General features: G+C 42.7%; 1 protein-coding gene across 2 annotated transcripts in view; it reads right to left on the bottom strand.

Annotated features, from left to right (window-relative positions):
• Nucleotides 1-26,440, bottom strand: part of lamb2 (laminin, beta 2 (laminin S)) — a 51,355-nt gene that overhangs the window by 20,887 nt on the left and 4,028 nt on the right. For both annotated transcript variants that reach the window (XM_083975426.1, XM_083975427.1), the window contains exons 3-7: nt 8,376-8,545; nt 8,149-8,284; nt 3,371-3,444; nt 3,069-3,257; nt 2,254-2,317 (exon numbers count right to left, since the gene is read on the bottom strand). In XM_083975426.1, the coding sequence (XP_083831552.1) occupies nt 2,254-2,317; nt 3,069-3,257; nt 3,371-3,444; nt 8,149-8,284; nt 8,376-8,545 (633 nt within the window). The remainder of the gene's footprint in view (nt 1-2,253; nt 2,318-3,068; nt 3,258-3,370; nt 3,445-8,148; nt 8,285-8,375; nt 8,546-26,440) is intronic.

The following is a 26,440-nucleotide window of genomic DNA, read 5'->3' as shown; positions in this document are numbered from 1 at the left end:
TAATACAGTTTACACATATATCTCCCTTCTTTGTGACATAAAATCACTCAGACTGCTCTGCTTCCTGAGGGTCCACTCTCACCGGACAACAGGAGAGGAAACACACTTGAACTGCAAAAAAGTTAACCTATGGGTACAACAAAAGTTACCTGAACCTGAACCTGAAATGCCAGTGCCGGTAGGCACAGAGTGAATAATACTGCTGACTTCAAGAAGACTTGTGTTCATAGTGGAAAACAAGTCTACCCTTTGGATTAGTAAATGAGGCAGAAAAATGCACTGTAATTTTAGCATAAATCAGTATTGCCATCATTATCAGCACGATGATTATAGTGATTATAATGAGCATTCATAATCAGCTTTCCAAACTGTTCTTTTCCACAAAAAACAAGAAATGTCTCGGCTGTGCCCTGCATTTAATAACACTCAGGCTCCTTGTTCTCTGGTCATTCCTCACTGCCTGTGGAGTTGTAGCAGCAGCAGCATTACAAATGGATGAAATGGTTCATGGGGGGATTTAGTTTCCTCCAAACTCTGGACCTCTACCTCTACCCCGCTGACTTTATCTGCAGTAATAAAATCCCTCTCTGACAGACAAGAGCTAATCCAGCTCCACAACACAGTGTCTGTTTCTGCTCCTGTCCTAACAGCAGACTGGAGAACAGCCCTACAGATCAGTTAGCGGTGACTGCAGCAGCCAAACAGCAGCTTTCAGCGGGCCAAGATCTGAAACTGAGACTGACATATATTACTACGCTGTGTAACTGAACTTACAGAGAGATGAGAAACAGGTTGCTGGTTGCACACGTCTCTTTGTTTGATTGTCATGAACAGAGACGCTAAAAACAAGAGTCTACGAGGCTGTAGTGCTTCAAGCCAAATGCTAATGTTGTGCAGGACTGAGCACCTGCACAACAAAGCTAATATTTATACTAATAACAGTTAGCTAACATGTTCATCATGACAATACACAAGTTTATTATCGTAATTTTTCACATTCAGGCTGTAGCTGATATGTGGTTACTTTTATATAATCTGAAATGCAACCAAGTTTTAAAAAATGTTGAGGGTAAGTTAGAAATCAGTTTGAGCACAGAGGAAGTCAGGTAAAAAACTCTTTTTTTTAGTATTGAGTATTATCTCCAAAACACGGCAAAGGTTAGAGGCTAGGGTTGGGGTTGGGGGTTACAGTCTGCATATCTATGAGGCAGGGTATGTATTGAGAGGAAGCTGACCTGGAGGATTAAACTCAGGGCAAACTGTAACCCATTCTCAGTCAAGTGATGTAGGGAAAAAGGCTACAAAAGCACAACTCCATCAGGTTGGTGATTCATTGTCTTGACAACAGAAGAGAGCAAATAGAGATAGTTCAGCTGTGAGGAGTCAGAGGTCGACTCGTGGGCCAGTTACATTCAAATATCTGACAAGAGAACGAGTCAACCTCTGCTGCTGCATTGGAAACCCAGCTCGGGTTTCTGGGAAAAACTCTCATGTCCTGCCAGTCTAAACACGAGGACCAGGACATTGAGGCTGTGTGGGAGAGAAACAGCTGCTTTTCACATCCCTCCATGCCTTCCACACAGCAGGGCCATGTTTCACACCCCAGAGAGACAGGCCGTTGCAGTCTGTAATGTGTCACAGCTGGATAACAAGAGCTAACTGTGCCTGCTGGAGTTTGATTTAAGGTGACAAGTGTGAATATAACTCACAAAGGAACAGGTCAGAATTGTCTTCGGAGCAAAGTTTGAATAGGTTTTGATATTTGTGTAAGATTTCCTCCTCTGTGGCATTTTCATTTCATTTTCCCACTGCAATTATGATGTATTTCATGATAAAAGCTTATTTCAAATGGAGTTTATGTCATCATTTAAATGAAGGAAACCTCTAGCTACACGGCTGTACCAACACTTAGACTGTATGTTTTCTGACATTATGTAATACTATAAGAATGAATACAAATATATTTGTCATTTGTGTGTCCCTGCAAACATAGTTTGATTGTGTTACAAAAACAGTTCATATGAACAATTAATCTTGAAAGAGCAGTGGCCCATGGGGAACTCTCAACAATACACTCTAATGGTGAAACTTCCTCAGTCAGTCAGTCAGTCAGTCAGTCAGTCAGTCAGTCAGTCAGTCAGTCAGTCAGTCAGTCAGTCAGTCAGTCAGTCAGTCAGTCAGTCAGTCAGTCAGTCACAGACATTTGTGTTTCTTGCTGTGGTCCAACCAAAGATGTGTGTGAGTGTGACCTACTCTGGATGCTGGGGCTGTATGGATCCTCGATCCTGATGGCTGGATCCAACACTCTGTAGATGACCTAGGCCAGGGAATATATATTATGTATGCACATTATTATTATTTCAACAGAGACATGAAATATTGGTAACATGAAAAGAAGCAACTACTGGAGCGTGAGTTTAAATCACAAATAGTAATATTGACATTCTGGTTGTGGTTTTTCTTGCGCTGGGTTTAGTCAAGTGCTTAGGGACTTTGAATTTCCTGTAGGTGTGTCGAAGAATGGGCAGGTTTTTCTTGTCTCTGCTCTACTCTGCTCTTAAGTGAAAGAGCTAATTAACAAAAGCTTTAGTTGATTACTCAACAGGAAACCAGTGTGTTTGACAGTATGTGACATTTAAGAGCCTGACTTGTAGATCATCATAATACTGAGGTATGTAGGACTACATATGAAGCTGGAGCCAGCAGTGTTTAGCATAAAAACTGAAAGCAGAGGGAAATTACTGACCTGGCTCTGGTAATAAAATCTTTCCACCTCAACTTTACATTTTACTAATCACCACAACATATCCATATTTAGTTGTGCACAAAAATACAGTGGGAGAGATTTAAAACTTCCAACACCACCAGACAAGCTGTGTACCTGCCCACAGTCTTTATATAGAATAAATAACGAACAATTCCTTAAAGTTATATACGGCAAATATATATTGGGGACTATACTGTATATGTATATAAAAATATTTTACTATGAACTGAAACTATGAATGCAAACATGTTTACAGTTATTCACTAAAACTGAATATGTTGATGCATAATCAATCACTCACCTCTCCCTCCGTTGATGGCTCGATATCCGAATAGCGCGACTCACAGATGACATCATTGATGTTACCCAACGGACCCTGGTTGATTCCGGGGAAGGCGGCAGCGCAGTCATGAGCAAAGTAGCGATAAATCTGCCAGGTACGACCGAAATCTGCCGAGCGTTCAATCAACATGGCCGCTGGACGGAAAGTCTGCAACAGAGGCGCATCTTAGACAAACCTTCTCACATTTCCTAACAGTCTGAGAGACTTATTCTCTTCAGCAGCTTGTAGATGATGGCCAGTGGATGAAGCTCTGGTTTTACCTTGAAGGTCATGATCAAGTGAGTGAAATGAAACTCTGCTTCCAAATCCAGCTGGACAAAGACGTCCGACTTTCCTGGTGGAAAGAGGACACAGAGAGGATGATTCACATAACACACACGCACAAGACATGCAAATAATATACTGTAAATTAATGTATACATGTACATCAACATTACTATCATGCCAATAAAACCCATCTTAAGTTAACTGTGTTGAGAATGATACAGTGAAATGTTACAAAAACCGAACCATTGCTTTACAATTCCCAACTGTTCGTTCATTCATCAACCACGGGCAGTTATTTTCCTCTCTATCATTCATTTCTGACAGAGTTTAATGGGAGTAAGTAGTAAGTGAAATAGCAACCGTGCTTCTGCGGAACAGCCTCTTGACAGGAAAACGTATTCAGTCTTGGCAGGAGAAATGGAGCGAGTGAGTTGGAAAAGCCTACACACTTCCTGAGTTGTACAACACCACACACTCTAAAAGGCCACTGTACTCTGAGGACCACTTTCTCTCCTGTTCTCTGTGTTTTGTAATAACAGTACAAAGCCAAGGAGTTTCCCCCTAGCCCTGCATACTAACATGTAAAAGCCACACCACATGGATTTTATATCTCACAACTTAACACCAGTAAAGAAAACCACAACGTAGCTCTTTCATATGTATATGCAAAAACATGGTAAAGGACACGGATGTAGGATGTAAAACACGTGCCTGCACACATCAATGCATCCTGGGAAATCACCTTTTCTGACATTTCTAACAGGTACAGTAATTAGAGTGTGAATGTGTGTGGCACGTAGAACTTTCCTAAGGCGCATAGTGATAGCCAAAAAAAAAAAAAAAGGTTCTTGCACCCCATAACATCTCTGTGACAGGTGCGTAGGATCAAAAACTCCCAACATGAATGGAAACCCAAAAACTCAGTATCTTGCCTGCGGTGGGTCTGAGGACTGAGATACCAGTGTTAATGTGGTGAGTTCAAAAAGCTTGAATCAGAGTTTGGAGAGCTTTTGAAACACAGGAGAAATGCAGTTAAGTGGATGGTATTTCATCTTGGCTACACTGTAGAGCCGAGCAAACTACTTCATAAAAGCTGCACTAATGATGATTTCTTATATAAACAATGTCTTGAATAAAGTTTTGCTCTAATGTACATAAAATATGCAGCTGGCAAGTTTAAGAAACTTTAGTATTTCAAATTTTATCGAAGGTAACTGTAAAACAAAAAGACATGCCAGTCGCTGTCAACAAGCCCCTGTCAATAAACAGGGACAGATGATGTAGGATCAGTCTCTCCTCCACTGTCTCTGTCCAGAAGTTTACACAGTTCTCTATGGTTTCCTACAGAACGGGAATTTCACAAACCATGTCATAGGCCATTATCATGAAGGTGCTTTGATTTATCATACACACATTACATATAATCAAGAGTGATAATATGACACCTATCAAGTGTATGCATCATTCAGATATAAGATGAAGCTGTGTGTTTATATAAGATGTGAAAAATCTATAGTAAAATGTGTATATACATAGGCTACTGTAATATCTTTTATATAGTAAAACATGTTCACCTATGTGTTAATGACATGTGGACGTTTATTGAAACAACACAGGCATAAAAATCCCATGTTTTTCTTAAACATTAATTAATTCCTTATTAATTTTAATTAATGTCTAACCTCACATTCTGGGGAAGTGGTCTCAGTGGACTCACCTCTACTATATAGCAATAATATATTAATGGGCTTTGGATAGGCCTAAATATATATAACATATAAACACTCATATATATGAATATATAACAATATTTATACTGTACACTTAAATAGAAATTGTTCTGTTGTTGTTGTTTATTTCATATATGCATATTTCATAATTGGAAATTCAATGTATGCACATACATTACATTGGCCTGCAACATAGCCATGTGTGTGGAAGCCAAAAGTAGGTTCAGAGCAGAAGTGTACCTCATGATAATGGATTATAGTCTTAATATCAAGGTGTAACGAACCAACATTATCTTCCCAACTACAGTACAACAACAAACCCATGCACACATACACAAAAACAATCAGCCAGAGTTGACATGGCACAGGAAGGAAAGAGAGGGAAGGGTGTGACTCAGCTGGAGAAAGGGAAAACAGAGGGAGAGCAGAGGGAGAGTGAGAGAACAATTCAAGGAGGAAATTTTGAGACTTTATAATAGAGCAGTTTTGGGGAAAGTCATAGAGCCTCACACACACACACACACACACACACACACACACACACACACACACACACACACACACACACACACACACACACACACACACACACACACACACACCTGTTGCAGTGCCTTGTAATTCCTGCATCTTTGCATATTTGCATGGTCCCAAGAAATGACGATTCCAATTAGTACACACAATCAAACCACTGTAATCCACATCAAATAGGCCCACTGTGCAAGATGCCACTCAGATGCCAATGGAAAAGCAGCAGTAACCAGGGGTAAAAATAGTCTCTACACTTCCTGTCCCCCTTCTTCTTCTTCTTCTCCTTCTGTTTCTCCCTGTTCTATTCTGGATGTGTTGGTGATGCACAGTGCTATCACCCAGAGCACTCCTTTACAGTATCATGGCTCACACAGCTGCTGAAATGAGCCTGTGTGTGTCCATCTGGCTGCTGCACACAGAGTTTCACAGTCACTCCCTCATTGTGATGGAGATTTATGTGGCACCTGAAAATACAGTCAGTCAGTTTAACTGTGTCTCTCTGTCCTCACTACTGTCCCCCACTCACTCTCCATTAGTATTCCTTCAGCTTTCACTTTTATCTTTCCATCAGCGCTTTAACTTCTCTCCTTCCCCTGTCATCCCCATTTCCTCCCTGTGTTGATTTGCCAGAGCAGGGCCTACTCTGTTATTAAGCCCATCTGTAGCTGGTCAGAGGATGTTGGCCACAGTGTGTGCCGTGCATGTGTGTGTGTGTGTGTTTTAAAGTTCCCTATAGTTACTAGCTGCTCAGTGCTTGTGGTTTTATTGAACTTTCAGAATCTTGTTCTTTTCCCGTTTTTCCAAATGACTTATTTCTGCATCAGGATCCACCACCTCGTCTTCTTATGTCCTTTCATTCTCCCCTCTCCATCCTGCCTCTATCCCTCTCATATATTAGCTTTCATTATACACACAGGCCACAGTAATCTTGTCATACTAGCAATTTTGGTGAGGTCATAATGAAACATCAGTATGTGCAGTTCTTATTTATTAAAGCTTTTAGGAGCACTTCAAGTATCCTTAATTAAAAGGTTCAGTGCAAAATTGTTAGCCATGGAAAAGAAAGCTGAGCTTGCACTATTTATAACACATTTATGACACTGTAATAAAAATGACAATTTTACTTCAATAAAGAGTGTCATTTTAAATTAGAGTAAATTACAGCTTCTTAATGTTTCTCTGAAATCATCTCTCATTTGAGTTGCACAGAACGTTTGACTATTTGATTACATCAGTTCAGAACTGTTTTCAATTAAGTCTGTTTCACAACACTACAATATATACTCACACAAGCAGCTCTATGCTAATATCAGCATGCTGACAAGATAATAATAACAATATCAACATGCTTATGTTTGTAATATTAACCATCTTAGTTTAGTGTGTCAGCATGCTACAGTAGCACCAGACATGACTACTGGGTTGTTAATAAATCAGAATAATGGAGATATTTAGATAGTTTGGACTGGGATTAACTTGTAGATCGCTAAAGAGATTACAGCTCAATTAATTCATTTATAGGAGCATATTGTGATTCTCCGGGAACCATATCTATGAAATCATATAACTTTGTCACAGTTGTTGAGATATTTCACTAAAAGCTAAAAATGTCACTCCACTGGTGGTGCCCGTTGAGATACTTAAAGGTAGGGGTGGAGATCCTATTCTGGAGCATTTTTTACAAAATTGTTTGAAATCCTCTTCACACTGCACTTGCAACCAATTAATTAAAGCAGAAGTAAGCGGAATGTTTGTGTTAATATAAGTCTTAAATAGTTATATCTTCCGACAGCAATCACTTATATAGAGTGTTTGGTCTGAAACACGGGTCTGTCAGTCACTCTGCTCTGCTGTAAGCCGAGGAGAAAACTTTCCTTGTATCCTACAACCTTTATCCAATGAGGAGAGAGAACGGCATAAAGGGGCGGTCCTTTCTGTGTGTGCAGCCAAGGGATGCGCGTGCATGCGGTGACGTAAGGACGAGGGCGGGGACTGCTAACTCCATCGGCTGACAGGAAGTTAGCCAAAACGACCGGATCGCTTACTTCTGCTTTAAATGCTTTTTCACAAAAATGAAGTCAGTCTCCTGTGGGATGGCCAATCCTGTAAAACAGTCAGGTAAAAATACCTTTGCGGCTTCACCTTGATGTGAACCCAATGCTGAACAAGTGCTGCATGTTCCTGCGCTCTGGAGGCGTGGCTTCGGAGAGAAGTCTGAGGAAAGGGGCTTGGACTTTTGACTTGTGTATTTTCAAAATGTGGCCTGCTAGAACCGTTTTTTAGGATCTCCAACCCTATCTTTAAGCCAAACCTATCACTACCAGGGCTAAAAAGCACAATGAAAAATTGGTATTTGCTTCACTTGGACATAGCTGCACAGTTTTGAAATAAATTAACGCATAACCTGACAGATAGTGTTCATCCTCTCATGCTCATGGCTGCCATTCTCGTAAGTCACCCTTAATTAATGGCTACTAGTCAATGGGCGTCAGGGCAGAAGGTCCTCTCACCATTTTCAGACTGCCACCAGGACTTCTTGCGGTGAGGTTTGAATGTGGTGATGACATTCTCTATGCGGTGATTGATGGTGTTGTAGACGGGGTCGTACGGCCGTCTGGAGTCACAGTCGAAACACTTCTTCTCATCCTTCAGCGGGACAGGGAGAGGTCAGAGGAGAGAGTTCAGGGGTCGATGAGAAACACAGGCAGGAACAGCTCTCACTCTCACTTGTACTGACCTGAAGATGGCTGACAATGCAGTAAGGCTCTTTCCTCCTCATCCCGCATGTGGATGAGGCCTTCAGGCTCTTCTCTCGTCCAACCAGCAGGTCCCCCGTTGCTGGGTAACAGCTGCCATGAGCACAGCCGTGGCTGTGGTCCGGCTCCTGGCCAACAGCAGCAGCCAGGGCTGAGGGTGCAGAAAATGAATTAGAGTTACAATGGTGCTGCTGAGTGATACTACTCACTGCTAATACTTTAAGACAGCACATATTCACAAGCTTGTATTGGCACATAAAGATTTCCACCAAGATACCAAGAGACCAAGATTTCCTTTATCACAACAATTTAATAAAGAAAAAACTTCAAAAGCTCTTATCACTTCCTGAGGAAGAAAATCCAGGATAAGAAGCACTGAAGGAAACTCAAGAACTCATTTGTACATTTGTCTCACACAACCAATCTGTTTTATCCCACAAAAAAGTCCCAGACAAGAGGTGAATAAAGAAGCAACTGCAGACAGACTGTAACAGCATCATTACATTTTATGTTTTGAGCTCTGCAATCTGGTTTATAACGGATCTTAATTTCCTTTTATAAATTATTTTGTCTAGTTAAAAATTCGTTTCATGTTCTGTAAACATTTAAATGTTATTTGTAACTTTTTTTTCTGTTTGTAAAATGAAATAAATTTGAATCAGTGTGTGCATGAGGACGGAGCTTCATTTCACCTCTGATTAAATCATCCTGACACTTGTGATCTCACACTGATGCATCTGATATCTGCAGGGTGTCTGGAATAACAAGTTCCTGTGAATTTAACCAGTTGAATTTCCAGGCAGGATCACATGTGGGCTGGAAAAGATTATCTAACCCTTTTAAATCCCTCGCCCTTCTGCAAGGCCTTCTAGTCCTACTGCTTCAGGGGAGCTGCTCACTGGCCAGAAGGTCAGTGGTTGGAGAGACGAGAGAACTATCCTCAACAAATAAAAATCAAAAAATACATTTAGAAGCCATCATTTTTTTAGAGGTATTTGTTTGGATCTTTTGTGTATTTTTTGTGATTTTTAAAGAGTAACTATGCAAGTCTGGTCGCTTTTCTGCTGTTTTGCTAACCCTCCTCCTGGCCATGTGCATTTTTTTTTTTTACAACAAACCCGGCGTAATTAAGGTAAAAAATGTAGCATAATTAAGCTACAACTCCCAAAACTCCTCTTTAAAAAACCTAAAACACTTGTCTTTGTTGACCTAGAGTGGTCTAACTGTGCACCTGGCTGTAGTGATGTGCAGGTGTGCTCTTGGAAGCTGAGACTTCAAAACACACACCTGACCACACCTGACCTGACCACACCCCCTCACTGATACTGGGTGTGGTCAGAGGTGAAACAGGTTTGAAACTTTCAACCAGAGAGGGCAGCAAAACACAACGTTTCAACCTGGTGTTGAGTTTCTCTTTAGAGAAAGATCAAACACTGCAGCAGTAATCAGATCTGTTCTCTGGAGGAACGGTGTATTTGTCAAAGGTGCAGAAAGGCTTCATGATTTAGATCAGTCATTTAAAGATGCACACTGGGATCCTAGTTGTAAATACGCCGAGGATGTCTCTAGATTTAAAAATGAGACTTTCAGTAGAGATACTTCAACATTTTGGCCCATTGCCATAATCCCTATAGTTTTAGTAGGTTTGTTACCTTTAATTGTCTGTGCAAGCTATTTTTAGAACAGTAGAGCAGAGTTTCCCTCATCAAACTCATCAAATACACAATCCAACAACTGAGGAGTATCAGAGATGATCCAGACCAACATGACAGTGGAGAGCAGGTCATAGAAATCTGGGCCATTTCCTTTCAACCTTATTAAAATTAGAACTATAAGCCAATAACAGTCATATTTGTACATTATCAATTTCCATGGTCATCAAAGGGAGATGGTCAGTTATCGTATTGGTGCTTGGCAAAAACATTTAGCATGGAAGCTTCATAAAGGTCATGGCACATAGAGTATGAAGAGCCCCCCCCCCCCCTGCATCTGCACAGCTCCTGTCTGATCAAGAGCCGATTCAATGTTGAGAAAACATCCAGCGGGAGGAGGATTATCTCAAGAGGGCCCCGCAGGTTAACAGGCTCTGCTGTCTGCAGGGGTCCAAAAGACCTGATCTGACAGGAGGCCCCTGCAGCAGGCCATATCTGGAAACCAACCACTACAGGTCATGGAGAGGTCGACTTAAACTAGCGGTGGTTCAAAGTATAAATGAATGAATGACTATTTAGTCTTAGTTAAAATGATGTCTGTCTACGATTCCAGCTCTAGAGCTCATGGTGTAGCTGAGCAGCCGTGCTATGTGTGGGAGTTAAAATAAACCTTATAAACTCTCATGACAACCTGCAGCAGCCGTACCACATTCCACTGGACATCCTGATGAGTTTCTCCTCCTACAGATCCTACAGTGTGTGTGTGTGTGTGTGTGTGTGTGTGTGTGTGTGTGTGTGTGTGTGTGTGTGTGTGTGTGTGTGTGTGTGTGTGTGTGTGTGTGTGTGTGTGTGTGTGTGTCCCAGGAGTCCTGCTGTCAGTCTATGGTCTGTCCACAACAGGTGTTTCTAATCCTCCCTCCAAGCATGTGCACATTTGACATAGTAATGTGTAGCATGTGAACACTCCTACGCTGTGAATCAAATTAACAGAGTTTATAATAACATTCCCCATCAGATAAATAAAAAGGCTGACGGCTTCGTCTTTTCCTGCTTTATATCATCGCAGTGTTAAACATTCACACCTGAGAGCTACGCAGCACACAACACACAGTTTGACCTGAGCAGCTGGGAGCTTGGTGCCTTGCTCGCAGCCATCTGCTGCAGCAGCTGCTGCTACTCCAACATCACATTCAGTCCTGAGCTGGTGATGGTACATTCGCATAGAGGAAGATTTATATACACAAGACACTTTGCACATTATTATTGCAAAAAGAAAATGTAAGTTGAGCAAACAAATGATATTATGCTCTAGATTCTGTAAATGTATCTGTTTCTTTTTTTTTTTTTTTTTAAGTCTTCAAACCTCTATTTCTAAATTAGCTTGCAGCTAATTCTCTTTTCAAATTTAGATGGTTTTTCTATATCATAACTCTGCTAGTTGGCCGATGAATTTTGACCGGCCCATCTATTGTTAGCAAAATATGGCTAGTAGTTAGCCAACAACTACTAGGTCAGTTCATTGTTGTTAGTTTGTCGACAATCTGTTTGACTCATTCTAAAGCAACAGACTTGTTGTTTCTCTGTTCAACATGATAAAGGGACTAAGAGGAGTTTCAGAAAGCGAAGTGTTTTCACACTACATTTCCCATGAGCCTCTGCGCACACAAATTCTTGGACCGGCGCAAGACGGACAAAAGCAAAAGCATTTCATTAATCAAGAACAAAAGTCGGAGGTTCAAAGACGATCAGATACCGTCGTAGTTCCGATCATAAACGATGCCAACTAGTGATCCAGAGGCGTTATTCCCATGACCCGCAGGGCAGCGTCCGGCAAACCGAAACTAGGAAATACTGGGCGAGTCGACCACTAAATAATAATATCAAAATAACTATAAAGACAAAACAATATATTTATCAAAAATGGACCCATTAACAAGTGTGGGTAATGTAGATTCATCCACATTAATATGAGACTCTTTTATAACCAAAAGCAAACTCCTTGGGGTCTCTTTAAACATTAACTAGCATCACAATGCTTTGGTTAAATAGCCAGTAACTAGCTTCGCTATAGATATCTAGCAGGAGATAGTATATGGACAGTAGTACACAAACATTTAATGAGGGCAACAATATACTGTATTTGTATATTTGTTTGCTTAATCTTTGTGCGACAATCTATTTATAATTTCTGCCAGCTAAAAGTTACTTTGTGGAAGCAACCTTTCATGACTCTTTGGGAAAATGTCTCCAATGTTTACCGTGGTCTGACATTTGATTTAATACATGTTTTTTCCCATCAACACACTGCCTGATTTTATGTTTAACTTGCATCTGAAAAGCCTCTTTAAATATCAGTCACAACGACAGAGCACATAGATAGCACATTGATAATAATAAAGTCAGACTGTTACTGTGCAGATTTTAACATTGACATCCCGTCATGATGTCAGTGTAGTGTATAATTGGGTGCCTCTGCTGCCTACACACTGTCCTCTAATGAGAGTTGATACGTCTTTACTGCTGACAGTATAGAGGCTGGCTGCTGTACCTGCTGGTGTCTGGCTGCTCTCTGCAGGCCTGCACTCAGTGATTAAGGTAGACATTGCATTATCATGACCTGACACCGCTGTCAGGTCATGATAGGGAGCCTGCTGGGAACAGTGCAGAGGGGGAGTTCACATGGACACACACACACACATACACAATCTTAACACACAGTCTAGAGGAAGACTGTGTTTGCTTGGCATCTGGACAGATGTCGGGCTGGTGCCAGCAAAGTCAGCAACAAATACATTTGAGGTTAGCTCACAGTTCAGACTGGAGGCCCGTACGTGCACCTGTGCATTTACACAAACACGACCGCCCCGCTTTTCTGACACACTCATTCATGATTACAGTGTAACAGCTCAGGATCCATCCGGCATCTGACTGACACTCAAACCTGTGGAACTCCATTGTTCCAAGTGAATGTAAGCATCAAGTATGTGCTTGTTGTCTGCTCAAAAGACACACATTAGAGGATTTGTTTGGGTGTAAGGTAACAATCTGAGCTGCTTAACATTTATCGTTACCAGCAGAAGCAACAGCTGACATAATGGCCTGTGATAAAACAGGCCTGAGCTCCTTCTCCTTCTTCTTTATCTGACAGTGACAGAGAGGAAGAGAGTGTGGAAACACACAAACAGAGCAGGTCAGATAGATGATACAGTACAGACAGTAGGAAAACTCATGCAGACACAACTTGATATGTATTCTGGAAACTACTGGCACACACTCAAAGCTCTGTGTGCATGTGTGTGTGTGTGTGTGTGTATGTGTGTAAGAGGGCCCGGGGTGGGTGCCGGAGCGACGCAGACGTCTGATGTGTTGTTTAATGATTGGTTTTCTTGATGTCTTTTATCTCTGTGTGTCTCTGTCTGTGTGTATTTGTCTGTGGAAAACCACACTGGCTGAACTCACACATCTGCAGAGTCATGAAAACAGGATATTCATTAGAGTATGTTGTGTTAATTATTACACAGTGATGGGTTTAAATCACCTAGTTTTCCTAGTTTTTATGCATCTGTTTTAGTCTTTCTCTGTTTCCCTGGTCACCGTGGTGTCCTACAATGCAGATCAACATCAATCCAAATGACTAATAATGTAGTAAGTGATGATGAATATCTTGTTATCATGATGCTGAAGCTGTAACAAACAGGCCTGCGGGTGATGTCATGGGTTGTACAGCTGACAGTGATCACGCCGCTGCTGCTTCGACATAAACCAGTGAAGGAGGCTGAGACCAGTGGAGGCAGGACGGTATGAAGGAGAGATAAATGGAAGGTGGTATCTATCACTATGTAGACACTTGTATGAAGGTGAAGCACTGACGTCCTAACTGTTGTCCCATGAGTGTGTTACATTCACTGGCCACTGTATCAGGTTCACCTGTTCAAAAGCAAATATGTAACAGGTCAATCACATCACTGTGGACATGGTGAAGAGGATCTGCTGAAGTTCAAGGAACTAATTGATCTACTGGGATTTCCATACACTACCATTTCTATGGTTTACAGAGACTGAGTCAGATAAGGAGACAACATCCAGTGAGCAGCAGTTCTTCTGTGGACAGAAATGTACTTGTTGATGCCAGAGGTCAGAGGAGAACGACTGATCAAGCTGATAGAAAGAGTAACTCAAATCACCACTCTTTAAAACTGAGGTCTGCAGCAGAGCATCTCTGAATCACAACAGGCTGAACCTTGAAGCAGACGGTCTGCAGCAGTGGCAGCAGAAGAACCACATCTGGTGTCACTCGGGTCAGCAAACAACAGGAAGCAGAGGCTATAGATCACACCGGCACCAAAACCAGACAGCTGAAGGTTGGAAAAACGTTGCCTAGTCTGATGAGTCTCAGTGTCTGCTGCAACATTCAGAATATGGGGTAAACAACATTAATGGATCCATCCTGCCTTGTATCAACAGTTCAGGCTGGTGACGATGTTATTGCACACTTTAGGGCCCTCAGTACAAACTGTGTATTGTAAACACCACAGCCTAACTGAGTGTTATTGAATCTATGTCATAGAGAATTAAAGCTGTTTAGGAGGCTGGTGAGTGTATACTTTTTTATGAAAATGAAATTTTTTAAAACATTAGAATTCCCTCTGAAATCTAAATATTTGTAGTAAGTAAGTAATCACAACATAGATAAGACCCGTTTTTGTTTTCTTTCTCCCATGGTGTTTCTCCAGATGCCCTGACTCAGTGTGGTGAAGGTTGGGGAGGCAGTTGACCAGCTGATTGCACGTTCTAGGCCGTGTGTGTTTTTCTTCCTGCATCTCAGTGAAGAGTTGATATTGTAGCTTGAAGGACAAACTCATCTTGTGCTTAATATGAGTTTCTTTCCTTTTTCTTTTTCTCTGTGTCTCCATAAATGGAGAGGCATGGAGGAATGCAGGCCGACAGCTGAGAGAAGAGAAAGGGGTGCTGGTGGTGTGCCTGTGTGTGTGAGTGTGTGTGAAGGGAGGGGGGGTCGAAGCTCACAAAATAGTGCTGTTCAACCATCCATTAGCCTGTTAACAGCAGGCTATGCACTGTCACCCTGCACCATATTGTGCACTATTCAGATTACTGAGCCTCTTGTAGCCTCACATCGGTTTAAGGCTTATTATTGAGCTGCTCTGAGTATCACATGGGTGACAATCTTCACATTACACCACAAAGACGCACTCTTTCTTTACATGCCATACACAGTATTAATGTGGCAGCAGTCGTGCTGTTTAAGCTGCCAAGCAGGTGACAAACTGTCCACTGTTGTTAAACCTATTCTAGACTAACACATAAAAAAAGCATGATATCATTATGCTCATACCAGAGGATGGTGAAATCTGACTCTGGGCCAGCGGGTCTTCCACATGAGGCAATGCCGTAACTGTCAGAGGCAGACAGCGCAGTGCAGCCTGCAGGGCATCCAAGTTTCATTTCCACAAATGAATTCCACCCCCTGCTCCCTGTATTGCCCCCCTCAACCACCCACCCACCCACTCCACCCCCAGGTGTGTTCTGCGTTTGTTCCTGACTTTCATCTCTGCCTTTGATTCAAGCTCTACTTCTGACCAGTAAAAGTAAACACGTAGTAGAGTACACAAGTGCTTTCCTCAGTCACCAACACATGAGAGAATTTGCAGTTTTTCTTCTTGGTCAAAAAGAGGTGTTGCTGTGTGCGGTGAAGCGAAGGAAGAAGTCACACCCCAAACAAGGAATTAAGGCCCCGTCCAGACGAATACGCGGCTTCACCGAATCCGATCTTTTTCTTAATCGTTTTGAAAAAAATCTCCGTAAACACGGCATCGTTTTCAAAAATATCTGCGTCCACACAATCAGCTGAAAACGACCCAAAACGCTGTAGTACCTGCATACTGCAGGCGTGTGTGTGGAGTGTGTGTGTCGCTGCAGCGCTGCCTGCCACACATAAACACTTAAGACAGCTGAAGAAGACGGGAAGTCCCCGCTGTAATTCAATAGAAGAAGTCCCCCGCTGTATTCAAACTCAAACATGGGATTAAATGTTGACAGGGAGTCGTGTCAGAGTAAATATGATGATCAGTGATGATTAAACAGACGTGATTCAGCCGCAGCGTCTGAGCGACGCGACGTTAGTCGGCCGTTGTTGTTGTTACGTGCGCATAGACTGTCAGTGTGCAGCAGCTGCTGCAGCGGTGTGTGTGTGTGTGTGTGTCTCAGGTTACAGGTAGAGCGGCGGGGGGCATGACATCATCGTTTCTGAAAAAACCCGTATTGGCCGTCCAGACGAAAACGCTGGGGCGGCGTTTTCAAATTTTCCCACTCTGGGACCCGTTTTCAAAAAATACCGTTTTCACCCCCTGAAAACGCCGGATTCGTGTGGAACGGGGGCGGGGCCTAAGGCTCCTCACTGGGATAGATGGAGGCTCCTACACACACTCCTATGCAGATGGTACTGTACATCCCCCACACTTCTTTTCAACAGTGGACAGATTTGGATTGTATCTACTTATTTCTTTCCATGACATTTCTTGACATTGTTATCGTAAATATTAATCCTACTGTAAATTTTAATTGCCTAGATAAGGTTGTAAGACCGGAAATAGGCCTACTTGTTTCATCTTTGGTTATCTTTTATTCTTATTTTATAGGTAATGGAATCAAATCAACTGGACTTAGTTTTTGTCTTGATTTGAATATGTTTCGCCCCTTATCCAAGTGGCTTCATCAGTTTGTGTAGACTAGTCTGGAAAAATGGTGTATGACTCAGGTATTCAAGCTCTGTGAGGGTTTTATTCTTGTTTGTCATGCATCAAAACACAAATTCCTAGTATGTTGTTAATCTTCTTGGCTATAAATCATATTGTGATCCTGATTCAGATGGCAACTACATGCTTTTTCAAGTTCTAGTCCAAGAAGTCTGAATGTATACTTTTCCTTTCATATGCTCTGTCATTACATCCAAAATATTTTCAGACAGGTGATAACCTACAGGTAACTGCACAATTAACTGCAATATGATGGAAATCACAGTATGGCCAAGTGCAATATCCAAATCACAGGAGCTGCAATATTTTGGACAAAGGTAAAATGTTTCACAACACTGTTGTGCATTGTTAGCACTGCAAGTGTCGTGGTGCTACAGACACCCTGGCCAACAAATCATATTCTCAAAACGTATAGGAATATATTTGTTTGGTACAAGACCCAACAAAAATCACATGATCAATTTTATGTTTTTGGAAGTGAAAAATAAAAATAAAATAACTGTTTACACTGAAATTGCATTTTACAATATTGTCCCATAAAATCACAATGATGATTTGACTGCACGTCAAAAACTTGAATTATCCCTTTAATGTTGGTTTTTCCTTTAACCTGTCAACCATCTGCATCTAATGCCACAGAGTAACTCACTCCTCCAGCTTTGTGCATGTGTGTGTGTGTGTGTGTTGGGGTGGGTGAGAGTCGGGATGTGGCATCAACATGACACATTCCACTGAAACCGGCCAGCCAGACACAGTTTGCTGTCACACCTACCAGCGTAAACAATGCAGAAAACCAATATGAACAAACAAACAAACAAACAAACAGATGCACTAATAAAGCACACTCGGACACCACGGATGCATGTTAGCTGGAGCTGGATCAACGCCGGCAGAGCACGGACAAAACACATTGCTAAGACTATTAAAATAACAGCACGGTCAGCTCCGGTGTCAGCCCGTCTCGGCCGGCGACCGGACAAGAATAGTATCATTTTAAGTCAGGCAACGAGCCGCATATCCAACCTGAGCAAGTGTGGGACTAGAAGGCGGCACAGATATTTTTAGCACCATCAGACAGCTACTTTAAACCCCCAGGCAGGGAAAAGTCAACAGCCTTTTATTTTTAACTTGTCTCGGCTAATTAGTTTACATTCTCCCTCTGTGTGTCTCTGTCCTCTCTTTGCTCTGCACTTAGCTGATGGATGGTCAACTCCCCACGGCCAAACATCCAGCTGTTCTCCTCCCTCCCTGCCTCTTTATTAGTCTCAGCTCTCTCTTCCCTCCTCTTTTCACTCCTAATGTCCAACGCACCTCCCTCTCTCTCTGCAGCTCAGACTCCCCACTCTGCCCTGCCGTTTACCTTCCTCACATCTTTAATCCTCCTTCCCTTCCTTAATCAGAAGCCCAGATACTGACTTAGAGGAATGACAGCTGACCTTCATGTCATGCATCATTTTTTTTTTAAATGAGGAGAGGCTGATGTCCAGAGCAGCGCCGTCACTACTGGTGTCAAAGGTGGTGACACTGACTCAGAGTTGGATAGGGCCAATAAAATTCCAGTTGGATTATATTAAGATATATTAAGAAATAGCGGTGGCATGGTCCACATGACAAGCTTTCTTTAAACATCTGATATACTGTATAACAGAATGTGGTGCCTGAGGTCAGAGGTTTTACATAAACTCTTTGCAGGAACATCTTGGGTTGAAAAATGAAGCTGACACAGAATCCCCAGAAACTGCACTTCTTATGGCAGCTTCAGGCCAGTTCCAAAAACAAGTCAATGGTATAAACTCTCATGTTGAAAATGTCCAACTTCTAAGAGGAAATAAACTTGTTGGACTACATGGCTGAGTTTTGAATTGTTGAGGGTGTGTAAGCATTGTGTTTGCCACAAGCCGGCATGCACTGAAGTCTTAGGTCCACACTCTCCCCAACACTTTGCCAGATGGCGACGGTGGAACAGCCCACTCTGAGCTTTAAAACCACTCTTCAGACACGGGTGAAGTCTGGAGGCTACATCTATCCTTATTGACAATATATGCATAATGCCCCCCTGTGTTTGTTTGTACATCCAGCCATTAAAGCAGAAGAAAGCGATCCGGTCGTTTTGGCTAACTTCGTTAGTTAGCAGCCCCCGCCCTCGTCATGGATCTATTGGTCCTCGTCCCTACGTCACCACATTCACGCGCATCCCTTGGCTGCACACACAGCCCTTCATGCCGTTCGTTCTCTCTCCTCATTGGATAAAGGTTGTAGGATACAAGGAAGTATATAAGACGTTTTCCCCTCGGCTTAGAGTGACTGACAGACCCGTGTTTCGGACCAAACACTCTATGTAAGTGATTGCCGTCGGAAGATATAACTATTTAAGACTTATATTAACACAAATATTCCGCTTACTTCTGCTTTAAAGGGCAACTTCGGTTTTTTTCAACCTGGGCCCTGTTTTCCTATGTTTTTCTGTATATGTGAGTGATGGATAACACTTTTATTGAGGTGGCTCCAGCATTGAGCCCGGCAGGCAGCCTGCAGCCCAGCTAACGCTCTTACATGGGGCAAGTGGCTCCCGTCAAAGTTCGCGGTATAAACAGGCATTTTTTTCAAATTGACAGGCTCAGATAGTTACAATGAGTGTCCGACAACATACCAGACGGCACGGCCTCGCTGAAATTGTCTGCCGCTGCGCTGGAATCTTGATTGAAACTCAATGTAGGCTACGGTATGGAAGCTCAGCGGCGCTGTTTTCAACTGGTTCAACTCGACCGCAGCAGGAGGGGTGTGTTTGATTTCAGCTCCGGGCCAGACCGCAAGATGCCGTTGATGTGCCTGCGGGGGCGGGGCTCATTGGGGCTCATAGACTCCGCTCCGTTCAAACCTGGTGCTGAGTGTAAACACACCCCACCGGCACAGAGCGTAGAGAGAGAAGGAGACGGAGACGGAGAGCTGCAGCTACTGTAGCGAGCCGGGCTCTCCTGTGCTACAAAGGTGGCTGTTTAACCCGGATAGATCTCCATGGTAATTTATTATTTATGTTCAGAGTTTCATCCTAAAATCAGCTGTAAAAACGCGGATGTTACACTATTACAGCTGGCGGCACCTTTACTTTGCAGTGGATGTGGATCAGGACGGGGCGTTTGACCGGAGGGAGAGATACGTATCCCTGCGGCCGCCTCAACCCAAATTTTGGCCAGAAAAAACCCTGAATACGTTAATTTCTCCTTTCTAGTATGTTGTCGGACATTCATTGTAACTATCTGAGCCTGTCAGTTTGAAAAAAATGCTAGTTTACGGCGAACTTTGACGGGAGCCACTTGCCCCATGCAAGAGCATCAGCTGGGCTGCAGGCTGCCTGCCGGGCTCAATACTGGAGCCACCTCAAAAAAAATATTATCCATCACTCACATCTACAGAAAAACATATGAAAACAGGGCCCAGGTTGAAAAAAACCGAAGTTGCCCTTTAAGCTCTACCAAATGCAAACCAGCCATCTGGACCTAATGCTACACACAGCTTTATATCTTAGCATCACCTGATGATATAAACCTTTCTGAAGTTCTTGAAATGTAAATTTTTAATTTGTTAGTTTGTTAAATTTGTGAATTTGTTCAAAATGTGCACCGAACTTACAGCATTTTTTAAAGATCTTCAACATAAAGGGAGAAGTTTTCTGGCTGTAGAGGATTTGTTTTAAATAACCTCCTTGTAATACTCCATGTTTTTCATCTGCATCTAATGTATATCTTTTCTTGGTTTGACATGTGCTTTTGACTTTTGACTCTCCCTCAGCTGGTTCTGAGTTGGTCACCGACAGCCCGCCCTGCTGCCCGGCAGACATGGAGGCTTTCAGTGAGTGAGGCCAGACGCTGGCCATTACACAGGCTGTTATATTAACAAGGCATGGCACTGGGAAGCAGCTGGTCCCTCTGGAGGAGACCTTCACATTCCTGTCTCATCTTGGAGATGTCTGAATCACTCCATGCTGGAGAGGAAATATGAAACATGGCATCATGTGCAACAGGTGGACGAGTGGAGCTGGATGGAAAATCCTGCCCATGGCTGCTGAAGATTCAGTCACATTCCTTCAGAGACGAATGTCAATCAGTTTTTAAGCAGCTTGTATCATCAGACCATCTTTTGTTTTAAATACTGTATGTCAATGTCAAAATCTACAGTCCAAAACGCTGATGAAAGAATTATCCTTAAATGTTTGCCCATGGAGGCACTATCAATGATCGCTTAAAGGGATAGTTCAACATTTTGGCAAATTCGCCTATTGCCATAATCCCTAAAGTCATTGGAGTAGGTTCATTACCTTTAATTGTCGCTACATGTTGTTTTGAGATCTGCGGGGCAGAGACGCAAGCTGCTCAGCTAACACAATGGAGGTGAATGGTACAGGTTCCCTGTCCCTCAAACTCATCAATACACAATTCCAACAACTCCAAAACACTCTCGTGGACAAGTTGTGACCTGCACATTCACCACGCTATGAAATGATAATGTAACATTACGAGACTGAGTTATCTTTGAAGCAATGCATAGCCGAAACTACATTCCAGTAGTAGAGTATTTGCTTCATGTATTGTAACGTTACATACATGATTATTTCATAGCGTGGTGAATGTGCAGGTCACAACTTCTCCACCGGAGCATTTTGGAGTTGTTGGTACTGTGTATTTGATGAGTTTTGAGGGACAGGGGAGGGGACAATTTACCATTCACCTCCATTGTGTTCGCTGAGCAGCTCGCGTTGTTACCCTGCAGATCTCAAAACAACATGCACAGACAAATAAAGGTAATGATGAACCAACTCCTATGACTATAGGGATTATGGCAATAGGCGAATTTGCCAAAATGTTGAACTATCCCTTTAAAACTGCAGCCACAGCACCTGAGGCTTACAAAGTCCAGTAAGACTTTAATGACCATGATGATTGTATCTGTAAAACTCTGCTCTGAAGCCAGCGACCGGCCACACAGTCTCCGTCGTGCTGCCTGCAGTTCAGTAACCAAATAAGAGGCTCACACATGGCGGCCAGATGTTGGCTGCAGCCTGTCGGTCAACAAGCTTATCCATCGGTTACTCAGCCGTGGAGAGTGAGTTGCTGTGGGTTCGGTGAGTGATTATGGTTGTGTTGGTTGTGTGTTTGCGCCGGTGCTCGGCAGCTGCTCTGAGGGACATGGAGCACATGTGTTCGCTGTAGGTGCTAATCAGAGTCTGAGCAAAGAAAATCTGGCTTCACTTAGAGGGAAAACTGCAGCGCACATGGGACATGTCATTAGTCGCTGCATGTACTTGGTGTGGCGCATGTGTTCTTGAGTGACCCTGTGCAAACCTGATTCTAATTTGACTAACTGTTGTGTGTACATGTGCCCAATTACAAATATTTGTGTCTGTGTTTTCTAGACTGGAGACTGCATACTGAGTATTTGTGTTCTTTTTGTGACCGTATGTGGAAACATCAGCCAGCTCAATGATGTAATTACAGTGTATTAAATGGTGAAATTGCCTTCCTGTGTTGAACGGGAGGGTAAGCTCTGTGTGACCGAAGGCACAGCTCAGATACTTAGAATATAATTTAGGGGACATAGGGGATTACTGTGTGTGAGTGTGTGGCGTGTGTGCATGAGATCATTTTTTTAAAAACCTGACATTGATGACCTTCTGTTTCTCCAGAGAGGTGAGAGAGCAGGAGAGGCCAAGTCTGACTAAGTTTATCTTTCCTACATTTACAGGGAACTATTTCAGAGATAGTTCTCTCGTCAAAAATAAATAAATAAATAAAATAGTAAAATGTACTAATGCTGCACAAATCATCATGTTTGCATTTTGTTAATGTCACACAATGGTGTTATGTTTCTTAACTTTGTCAGAAAGTAAGCAAAGTTTTTTAGATGTAAATTACTACATAAAATTATAAGAGATGAATTGTGTTACCAGTACTACTACTGCTGTCTCCAGGTTTGAGCAAATAAAAGCCGGGTCTATTTCTATTTTCTGCAAGTTCTTGTGAATGTACAAAACCTCTCAAAGCCCACAATCACGCATTTGAGCAGTTTCTTTTAGTATATTTTTTGGCTTTTTGCCTTTACTTGATAGTACACAGTATAGATAGACAGGTAAGGGGGAGGTAGAGAGAGGGGGAATGACATACATTAGCATAAACAGCTACCGTATGTTTACCATGATATACAGACTCTACAGCGCAGATCAAACAACACAGTGTATGTATGTTCTGTATGTATATAACGACTCATCACCAAAGTTACTGACATGATGCTATATCAGGAAAAACCTTTGTTGTAGCCTACAACATGCAGGCTCCTGTTTAATTATCATGTCAATGTCAGACACGATGACCTGAACACAGACATGAGGCAGCTGCATGCTCTACGTTTACAAGACACTAGGTTTTATTGAACTGTGTGTGTGTGTGTGTGTGTGTGTGTGTGTGTGTGTGTGTGTGTGTGTGTGTGTGTGTGTGTGTGTGTGTGTGTGTGTGTGTGTGTGTGTGTGTGTGTGTGTGTGTGTGTGTGTGTGTGTGTGTGTGTGTGTGTGTAATTACAGGGCTACAAGATGAAACTACTCACATTGTTGATGGAGGTCAGCCTGTCTTATCTGGACATATAAACGGCATGATTCCTTTATCCTCTTTTCCTCTTTTCCCTCCTTCCTTCCTTCCTTCTTTCCTTCCTAATCCCCTCTTCCATCCTGACATGCAGCAGTATCACACTTTAATAGCTGCTTGTCTGCCATTAGATAATTGTGAGTGTGGAGGTGTCTGAGAGCGCTCTCTTAACGACGCTGCACAACACGAGCTGTTATTAGCCTGGTATCAGTCTGAGCCTGTGGCCTGCAGCTATGACTGAATCAAAAACCAAAATGCCAGAGGTGAAGAGGGAGGACGTAACAGAGACATGTTTCTCTGCGCATGTTTTTGTCTTTCTCTCCTCTGCGTTCCCTTCTCTTGATGTGGGTTTACACTGTCCTAAGAGCCCCACTTTGACCCACTGAACAAATGGAGAGCAAACATTATAAACAACTGCCATTCATTTTGCAGACATGCTGCTCTAAGCTTATTTAACTACACAAAAGTGAGGCAGTCAAATATCAAAATCATAATTTGCCTGCTGAGGAGAGTTCACATTAACTGCAGTTTCTGAAAGTCTGCAACTTCTCAAAACTTTATCTGAATATTTAGATTTTTTCTTGTTGTATATTTTTTGGACTTTTTTTTTTTTTTTTAAGTATATTTTTTGGGCATTTACGCCTTTATAGATAATACAGTTGAGACAGACAGGAAACGGGGAGGCAGAGAGAGGGGGAATGACACGCAGTAAATGGCGCCCGACGCGGGATTCGAACCAGGGCCGACTGCAGCGAGGACTGTGCCTCTATACATGGGGCGCCCGCTCTAACCACTACGCCACGCAACGCCCCACTTTATTCTGATAGTTTCAGTGAGACAGAGACAGGAAAGTCAGAGAGAGAGAAGGTATGACACCAGTCCAATATCATAGATGTTCATCCGAAGAAAAAAATAAGAAAAACAAGCTGGAAGAGAGAGGGTGTAAATCCCTGGTTTTAAAACTCAGAAATCTCGAATCTAGAAAAAAAACTAGAGACTCTAGAGAAAAAATAACTTTTTTATGGAGGAAGGAAACACGTTCACTTCACAAAGTTAGAAGAGCATTATGAAATGCTGAATTTGTGAGTTTCTTCTCACATCATTGCAATAACGAGAATGAGTTTTTTTTTTTTTTTAATTTTCCTGTAAATTTGGAACTTAAAACTTGAAAACTCAGAAATGTACTACCCCCTACATGGGTCCTAATATGCCATATCCCACTGGCTGTGATGATAACTCGCAGGCTGACAAAAAGACGTCATCCCTTCAGCTCTCTACAGAAGGACCCTGAAGCTGAAGCAGCCAAAATTTCAATATTGACACCTGTGCTGAAAATGTTGTGTTTCAGCTTGTGTTTGATCAGTGGGTCATCAGAGTTTGTCTGTGTAACGATGATTAACTGGATTAATGGGAACTGTACTCCACCTTTACATTTACAGTCAGGTCAGTGGTTACTCACCACAGTGTGTACCTGTTCACCTTCACACTGCCAGCACACGGCACGGTTTGGGTCCACCACTGTACCAGCCAACTCACTGTAAGTAATGTGACCTGCTCCATTTCCTATTCCTCCTCCCTGCCCCTTCATCCTTCCCCTCAAGTCCTCCTCCTCCTTTATCTCCACCTCCTCCTTTCATCCAGAAAAGCCGCTGCCAACAGGACGGGGAAACCTAACGCACCGTCCTTTCATATAAACAAACCTGTTCCCTCCCCACCCCTTCTTCTCTCTCTCTTTTCTCTTTGTCCTGATTCTATACAAACCCCCCTCTAATTTTTCAGCCTCTCTCTCTCTCTCTCTCTCTCTCTCTCTCTCTCTCTCTCTCTCTCTCTCTCTCTCTCTCCCTCCCTCCTCTTACTCTCTGTCTCTAGTGCTGGTGGTTAGTAGGCTTTACCGCACCATTGTTCTGGTATCTGCACATTTCCGGAGGCTGTAGCTTACAAAGGCTTCGGGAACACACTGTCTCACTCCCACTGCCTAATACTGGCTCTCACCTGCCCACACACACACAAACACACACACACGCACGCACACACACACACACACACACATACACATCTGAGGAGGATGTCAGAAGTTCAACAAAACTCCTACATTCCTACACACGCACATCCACAAACCAGCGAGAGATGAATTGCAGAGGATTTACTTTTGCATCAGCTCATTCATGTCTATTATTCTTTCCTTTCCTTCTTTCCTCCCCAGCTCCTTCCTTGTTTCCTTCCTTCAGCTGAGTAATGACCGAGCCCCTCCCTCAGCTAAGCATGACCACGCCGCTTAATGAAAAGTGCATATCACACAAAATCAGTGTTTTCATTGTGCTTCTGCAGGTGTAAAGGTATTTTGATACATTTTAGCTCAAGAGAAACTTCTGCAGATGCACATGTACACACACACACACACACACACACACACACACACACACACACACACACACACACACACACACACACACACACACACACACACACTTACATACATACACATGGCCATTTTCCTCCAAGTCTTCCTTCCACCCCCACCCCCAAAGCAGGAGAAAAGAGAAAGAAAGTGAAAAGAGAAAGGAGAAGTGGAGGCACTGCTGGTTCTTTTGTCACTGTGATCAGCTTGAGGTCTTTCACATACTCCCTCTCTGTCACACACACACACACACACACACACACACCAATTAACCCCGTCCCTGACCCGGGGTTTTTGGCGTGACCTTGCAGCTCGTCCTCGGAGGCGTCAGGACTCTGAACAGACAGCTCCCTATCTCTGTAATGACAGTCTGTGAGGGTTTATGAACACACACTTCACGTCACACACACACTTGTTCAGCGTTCCGCTCCAACACACACATCCCTGGCCGTCTCCTGTTCCCTCCTCTACTTTTCCTCTAACGCACTCTCAGCTGCCCTGTCTCTCTGTAGCTCTTTTGTATTTACTTCCTTTCAAGAAACTCTTCCAGCACAACTCAATGTTCTTCTATCTCTGACCTTTGACCCTCTA

This window comes from Trachurus trachurus (genome assembly GCF_905171665.1).
Source record: "Trachurus trachurus genome assembly, chromosome: 7".
Classification (NCBI taxonomy): Eukaryota; Metazoa; Chordata; class Actinopteri; order Carangiformes; family Carangidae; genus Trachurus; species Trachurus trachurus.
Note: the sequence above shows the minus strand (reverse complement) of the source record. Positions and strands in the feature narration are given on the sequence as shown.